This window comes from Anas acuta, chromosome 3, assembly GCF_963932015.1.
Source record: "Anas acuta chromosome 3, bAnaAcu1.1, whole genome shotgun sequence".
Classification (NCBI taxonomy): domain Eukaryota; kingdom Metazoa; phylum Chordata; class Aves; order Anseriformes; family Anatidae; genus Anas; species Anas acuta.
In genome coordinates, this window is record NC_088981.1 from 112,207,282 (window position 1) to 112,215,085 (window position 7,804).

Here is a 7,804-nt window from a genome sequence, read left to right on the forward strand (position 1 = left end):
ATTTAAATTAAGTTGATCCAGCTCCCACCAGCAGAAGTGAGCATGGGAGGGTTGCTTGTGGGTCTGAGGAGAGGCAGGAAGTTAGAGCAGTGTTGGGAGTATTCCTGTATAGAATCACAGAATAATCTAGGTTGGAAGAGACCTCCAAGATCACTGAGTCCAACCTCTGACCTAACACTAACCAGTCTTCCACTAAACCGTATCACTGTTCCTCCACACTAGAGGAACTGGCAAAAGATTTCTCTCTGCACAAGCTAACCAGCTTTAGGGTGATGTGTTGATTCTCCAAGGTCATGGGATAAGTTGGTTTACTCTTGACTATGGCTCTGGTAAGAACATAGAGCAATTTTCTTTCGGCTTTTTTTGTCCATCAGGCATGATCAAGCAGAATACAGGAGTGCTTGCTGCTGTTTAGGGATTGCAGGAGGCTTCAAGTTTAATGGAATGAAAGCTAAACAATGAAGGGAAAAAAAACATCCTTTGAACTGAGAAGGGTAGACTTGGCCTTGATAGACTTGGCAAGACGAGGAAGTGTAAAAATGTGTTTTAAACGTGTTTGAGCCCTACCTTCATTGGAGTTTTTTTCCTAAATCTTTCCTGGTGGATGCTTGTTCTCATATGCAGTCTTTCCCTGTTCTTTGTTGTCCTTGGTTAAACCTTACAACTAATCGATCTCAAACTTCATTGCCAAATTCAAATCCTTTCTCCTTTCTAAGTGGATATAAAACCAGACTAATTTCACAAAGATCTTCTGGATATCTAAAACATATTGTTGTGTCTTCTGCTATTTTCTGTGTTGCTGTTAGATGAAAAAAAATATATTTTTCATCTAGTCTCCCTTTCTAGATGATGGTTTTATGAACCTGTGAATATATCTTTTACTCTGTTTTGGACTTTCTTTGATCCAGTGTTAAAAACTGGACACTGTTTTCTAGTTCAAGTCTTACTGAGCATGAAGGGGAAGGCACTTCCCCTAAGATCGGGCACCATTTTATCCCGTGTCTGTATTTGCTATTCCCGTTTTGCTAAAGCTGGTACAAAAGTCAACCAAGCCAAAGCTGGCCAAGAAGTCGTACAAAATAAATAATGAAGTGGAGAAATCTTTGAAATGTCTTTACATTTTCTGCTAGGTTCATGAGGGAAACGGTTGTCAGATTTTACTGAAATCCATTTCTTAGCTTAAAGCAAATAATGTAGACTACTGTTTAAACACACCTCTTCATAACTGCTTGGAATTTTTAGCTGGGTATCTGAGCCTTAAAATTTTACGAAGCTTGAACTAAAATTATATGCAGTTATTGGCATTAATGCAGAAGTCAGCAATTTTTAATAAATAGTATTTGTTACAAAAGCTGAGACCTCCTTTTGACCTTTTTGTAGTAGGTCCTAAAATCTTGTAGTTGGGAGAGAGGAGGAAAGGTGGTGAGTGTTCACATTTCTCTGTAAGTAGGGGAGGAAGAAAGGGCTGTTATTTCTGGTTTTCAAAACTTGAGAGATTTTTTTTTTTTTAACACAGCAGTGAGGCCCATGGCCTGTGATAATCCAAGATAGACAAGGAATTGACCAGAAAAACAAGGGCTGAATAGCAGTGTACAACCTAAGGAGCTGTAGTAGCTAAAAGCAAGAATGTGTATCCAGAAAAAACTTGGAAATATTACATCCAGCTCTCAGTGTCTGAAAACTTCAGAATCCTTAAATCATCAGGGTGTGATATTTTAACAAGCATTTGATTTGATCTGGTTTTTGTTTTTCTTGGAGAAAGAATGCTTTATCATAACTTGTTGATTAAAGCAGTAGGCATTTAGGGTGGGATCGATCTACCTGGCCTTGGGTATTTGTGTTGGGGCAGGCAGCCCGTGCTCCTCTCCTAGTCAGCAGAGAGGAGTAAGGACTTTGGTGGCATCACTTCAGTCCTCTTCTGAGGCTGTGGATCAGGGGAGCTGTGCCCTAGAGCTGCCAGTGTCTCTCCTGAATATGGTAGGAGCTTGGGTGCCGTGCTGAGATAGGGATATCCAAAGCCAGGCAAGGTGAGTCCCAGCTGAAGTGTGTAAAAGTGTGAGACCAACCCAGTACTGCCACTGCTGGTGAAAATTGCAGATAAGTTACAGCTTCTGAGCTCGGTGCCCTGCTCTAATCTCTTCTGTGTACAATGGCGATATTGCTTATCTCCATGTCCTCAGGTCCTCAGTGCTTAACATTGGGTTAGAAAATTGGGTTGTTGAGAGATCTTCGTTTAGGAAGGCAGGGGAACTTTTCTAAATGGTTATTTTTTAACCTATTCTAGGATGACGACATTCTGATTGGAGTTCTATTTCACACCAAGAGTACTCTATCATCTCTAACACTGAAACAATGTGGAGCAATCTGGGTTACATTAGATCTCTGTTATAAACAAAATTCTCTTTGCCTGTGCATCCATCTCTTCCACCATCTCTAAATACTAAGAATTCTCAGCACGCGTTTTTCATCGAGGAGCAGTAATTGGAAAGCAGTTCATTTGCCGCCCAGCTGTATTTGTTGTTGCAGTAATGGCATATTATTTACCAGCGAAGACATTTAAAGCTTTCATACTTTTCCATCGGAGAGTATCCTCACAAATCCCTAATCTATTTATTTAATTTTCTCTAGATTTGTATAAATATTGAAAAAGAGGCGCCTTTCTGTATGCTTAAAGCACCTTGGGCATACTGAAAGACTACATTGCAAACAAAATCTGAAAAGTGTAGCAGTCTGCATCTGTCTCCCCAGGAGCAAACTAGGCAGCCTAGAAGGTCAAAATTCTCTTTCATTCCCCCATTAACAGTTTTGTCTCTTTACCATTCACTTTGTTTATCTCTGCACCACGTACTAAACCTGCTTTCAACGAGTGAATAAATTGTTAAGGAGCGAAGCATTTTAAAGAAAGGTGAAGCTGCGTAATAAAGCATACTTCAGTAGCATCAGAGTATAACAGATTATAAAGTAGTTTTTCCACAAAGAATTTAGTTTTGTAGGTAAAAAGATGATATGTTGGGTAATGCATGGTGTGTGGGGTTCAAAGCAGAGAAAAACTTCTTTCTCATTGATCAATGGTAATCCAATGGTAATCTAAAGGAAATGAGGCAAGGATAGTTACTTTAGCCACTGTGTTTCTGAGGTAGACTTGTGTTCTAACAGTTGAGAATGTGAAGCATTTTTCTTCATCTCCTATGCTAGTATACTTGTTACTATGGCAAAAATCAAAATGTGAGAAGCCCAAAATCCTCTTGTTGAGTTTGGAATCTTTTTTTTTTTTCTGAAAAGTGTGAACTCTTTTTATGCTTTTAATATTTTTAAGAAGGTAGCGTAAAAGAACGACCAGGAGCCCTTATGTCCCTGTGCAGAGATGTGAAATGCTGCACCTCCCCCCCAGCTTTGCGGAGGTATATTCTGTGTATTAAGAGTTAAGGATCTCTTCGGTGCTGTCTATCAGGCTTCAGAACTGCCCATAGCTTTTTCTTTGCCTGCCCGTTCAACCTTGCCTAACTGAATACAAGTATAAAAATATGCAAAGGGCTCCGGTGCCTTTTCTATTTTTAAATGTTGAATGAAACACTTATAACGTGTTAACGTGATCACACTGGCTTATTTGCATTGTATCCCAGGTGGCAGAATTTTATAATTTATATCACTTGTCGGTTTCAAATCCCAACTCTGGATTACAGCTTTAGAGGACTGACGTGGAGTCCTTTGGGAAAACTATGGGGAAATCAAGACTTTGAAATCCAGGATGCACCAGGCAGCACTTACCAGAATGATACAGGAAGGAGAGTTTCACTTCTAACATGCCACTTGCTTTGTGGTTTTGATACCACATTTTAATCTCATCACTTCACATCTGTTGTGTATGGTACTGGCTTGTAAATTGTGGGGTTTTGCTTCTGGCTTTTGCCACTGACCTTAGGCAGCTGATTCATTGTGCTATCTCAGTGCTCGTCTGCTCACTAAAGATAATCTTACCTTCTTGTTCTGAGATTCTTAAGGGAAAAGCCCTGTGAAAAAGCAGTGTTACTTGAGAGGCCACCGAGGAGTTACCGGGTTTTCAGTATGTCGTAGGAGGGAATAAGGTTGCAGCATTACGGTTCTGCAGTAAATCTGAATGGGAGATCTCGTAGATAGGTGAGGTGACTTTATTTTAAGCCCAAACCAATTCACTTCTTTGCAGTCTCATACTCACACAGTCCCAAACACAAAACAAAAGATGTGTACTGGAGTCATCAGTCCAGCATTCAGCTACCCAGACATCTGAATGCCAGCAGTCTTCTTTCCTGGAATGCCTTATGATGCTATCAGGAGTGAAGGGTCACTAGCTATTGACTTCTAATCATGTCAGTGGTTTTTTTGGGGGGTTGCTGAGGTGTTTTTTCATTACTGTTGATTTTTTTTTTTTATATTATGCCTTTCGTACCTTTAGAAGCCAACAGTGGTTGGCATCTCCATCCTGTCCCACCTCTGCAAATCATCGGGATTTACTCTTAGTCCTTTGTCTCCTCATCTGGCTGTCCTAAGAAAGCACATGCAGATAGGTGGTAGAATTTAGTTGCTGTTCTGATGGTTCTTCTGTGGTTCCTTCTGGTGCCTCTGTGCCGTGACATGGCCATTCGTTCATCAGCAGGACCAGTGTGAACATTTCCATTGTGATTTTCTACAACAAAAATATGGATCCAGAGCTGCATTCAGGCTCCTGATTGCCTCTTTTTCTCTGCAAAATATGATTTAGATTAATCCTGTTGGGGTAGAAGGACTGAAAGACATCTGGTTTTGCAGATAAAGAATATAATTTAAAAAGAACACACTCTTCATTTAGTTTGCCTTTACTAAAGCACAGATCTCCTGTGTGACTGGGAGGTGGCATACCAAGCTGTTGTGTGTCTTGGCTGCCTACTGAGCTCACAACTGCAACAATTCCTGTCTCTAAAAAACGTACTCATACTGTGTAATCACCCTCTGTTATGGTTAGTGGGCTTCATCTTCAATTAGCTACATGCATTGTACAGGTTTTAATCCATAAATCTTGTCTAGGTTGTTGTAAAATGCGCAGTGTATGATCTGTTAACAGAAATCAAAGAACTCCAACTCAATACAGTGTTCTGCAGATTTTTACTACCTCTTTTTTTTAACTTTTGGATTCCAGATAATTAAAACAATTCCTGGTTTCGTTCTGACAGATAAACAGAGGTCATATGACAACTGAAGCAAAGAGGGCTGCCAAGATGGAAAAGAAGCTGAAGATTTTGCTTGGTGGTTATCAGTCTCGAGCAATGGGCCTCATCAAACAGTTGAATGATTTGTGGGACCAAATTGAACAGGCTCATCTGGAGCTACGTACTTTTGAGGAGCTGAAGAAACATGAAGATGCTGCTATCCCAAGGAGACTGGAGGTGAGATTGCATAAATGTGATACCTTAGATCAAATGCAGACATTGTGGAAAAGATGTTTTTTACAATGCACAGACTCTGAAGTTAACAGCCTGAGTTTGTACCAAGTTTTTACTGGTAGTCTTAAATTATACTTGTAACCAAAAAAAAAACTCTGCTGTTCACTTCAATATCAAAGATTCTGTGACATGTTACAAGCTGGGACTAATCTACTAGTGTGTACTTTCATTTTCTTTTTATTTTATTTCTAATGTGGTATATTTTATTAATCTTCTGCAATATGTATTAGCAGAGGTTCCATGTCTATCTTAATTCGGCTTGTTTTGGTTTTAATTACTGTCAGAACTCAGGGTAGATTGGAAAGTTGTGCACAGCCTCCCATTACCTTCAAAATCAGCTGACCAAATGCTAGTTCAGAGTACTGGAGAATTTCCTTTCTTTTCACATGTTGATTGTGTTCCTCCCTTAACTGTGTTGTTGTTACCAGACTTGCAGATAGCTGAACTGTTATAAATTGGGAAGAACCCCATTTTGGAACTGGCTTTCGACATCACAGCTCTCAGTTTCAGAAGCTGAGCAGCCATAGTGTAATTTTAGTTCTGAGCCATCCTCGGAGCTCAGGCTCTTTGCTGCGAGTCCTGCCACTAGCTCTGCATTTGGTGATCTGGACCAATGCTGCTGAGTAACAGCAGCCTGCCCTACTGGCTCTAGCTGGTCAGTATGGTTTTGAGAAGGAAGGAGCAGCCTCAAAGAGTGAAGGGATATCCCATGAACTAGCAGCTGGCAGTTTCAGAACGAGCAGTAGTTCTCATTCACACGCTGCATCATTAGTGGAACAAGGCCTTGTTGCAGGATGCTGTGTTAATGAGGAAGGTTACCTAAAAAAAGGTTCAGGACAAACTCAGGAAAGAGAGGAATCAATAGATAACTCTTAAATACAGGGCACTGCTTGCGGCTGGTTTCTAATTTGAAATCTCCCCTTTTGAAGCATTTTGTATTAGCTGCGGTCAAAAACAGGATGCTGAAGTAAGATGGCCATGATTCTTGATACTTCATATTAACTGTTCTAGTTTTTAAAGTAATTTTAGCATTCTTCTACCTCAGCTTCCTGTGATGGAACTAAAATGCAACCTTTGCTAATGATCTTCAGGCATGTGACTGGTTGTTTGTTTTCCTTTCAGTGTCTAAAGGAAGATGTGCAGCGGCAGCAGGAGAGAGAAAAGGAGCTCCAGCAGAGATTTGCTGATTTCATGTTGGATAAAGAGACTTTTCAAGCAAAGTATTAAAGCACAAAATTCCTTTTGTCGCTGATGTAACATTTTTAAAGTGTACAGATACTTCTCCAGCAGCTTTTGCCGTCAGTCACAGAAATCAAGTGTAGTCTGCTGTTTGTATCTTGTCAACTTTTGTTCCTTTGATGGACTATTTCAAATGCTCTCGATATGAATGGCCTTGTCCAGGATTAAAAAACATTGGATCAAAATGTCCAAAGTTTTATTAAAAGAAGTCACTCTGATATGATTTTAGCCATGTCTTCATTTGCTGGGATTGTCACGTTATTCCTAGTGTTTTATCAGTCTTAAGACGTATGAGATAACATGCCTGAGAGTAATGTCTCTTGAATAAACCTGGAATGTTAAAAATAATTATGAAATAAAATGCTTGTCTTAACTGAAACGGAGTCCCCCCCAGCCCAGGTCTCTTTCATGTTTCTGATAATTTATTGTTCTTCCACAGTTGTGCTCCATCCCCCATTCCTCCTTCCTTCCTCTGAATTGTCATTTGTAACAGGTAGGACCTGTGGAGAGTAATTTTGGTCCATGTAAAAGTGCTCGTAGTTCTGTGCCTGCAACAAAACTTTAGTTTTTATATCAGGATATTCACATGCTCATAATGGACAGTAAGTGTAACTGCACTGTGCTTTGGCTTGCCACTGTGGTAGTAATCAGTTGCTTGTTCTGTACATTTCTTAAAATTGTCCTTTGCTCCTTGCTGGCTGTGATCATCCAGCATCTTCAAGCATCTGTCGGACATGGTTTGTGAATTAGGGTGGGCCAGGGACAGACATTAATAAGCAGGAGCTGTGTAGCCAGCCCTGGTAGCCTGATGGCCTGGATCTGTCCGTGCTGTGCTGGTTGACCTGAGTTGTAGGGCTGAATATTGTTCAATTTACTACTGCAGCCACAGCCATACCGCCTCTCAAGACCTTGCACATCGTGTAGGGGTTTCTGGAGTGCATCCTGATCCCATAGGTAGCACTCTTGAGGTCCTTGGCACTATTTCTTGTTGCTCCTTGAGAGTGGACTCGGCAGCGTGCTTTGCTTCCCAGAGCAGCCCGGGAGTGGGGTGGGGAAAAGTTCCCTATTTACTCCTCCTCTCCTCTGTGACCACATCTCAACAGAATTTC

General features: G+C 40.7%; 1 protein-coding gene across 2 annotated transcripts in view; it reads left to right on the forward strand.

Annotated features, from left to right (window-relative positions):
- The window catches only part of CDC5L (cell division cycle 5 like), a 34,416-nt gene extending 27,342 nt beyond the window's left edge, over window positions 1-7,074 (forward strand). For both annotated transcript variants that reach the window (XM_068678791.1, XM_068678792.1), the window contains exons 15-16: window positions 5,187-5,399; window positions 6,579-7,074. In XM_068678791.1, the coding sequence (XP_068534892.1) occupies window positions 5,187-5,399; window positions 6,579-6,683 (318 nt within the window). In that variant the 3' untranslated portion in view covers window positions 6,684-7,074. The remainder of the gene's footprint in view (window positions 1-5,186; window positions 5,400-6,578) is intronic.
- Window positions 7,075-7,804: the final 730 nt, after the last annotated feature.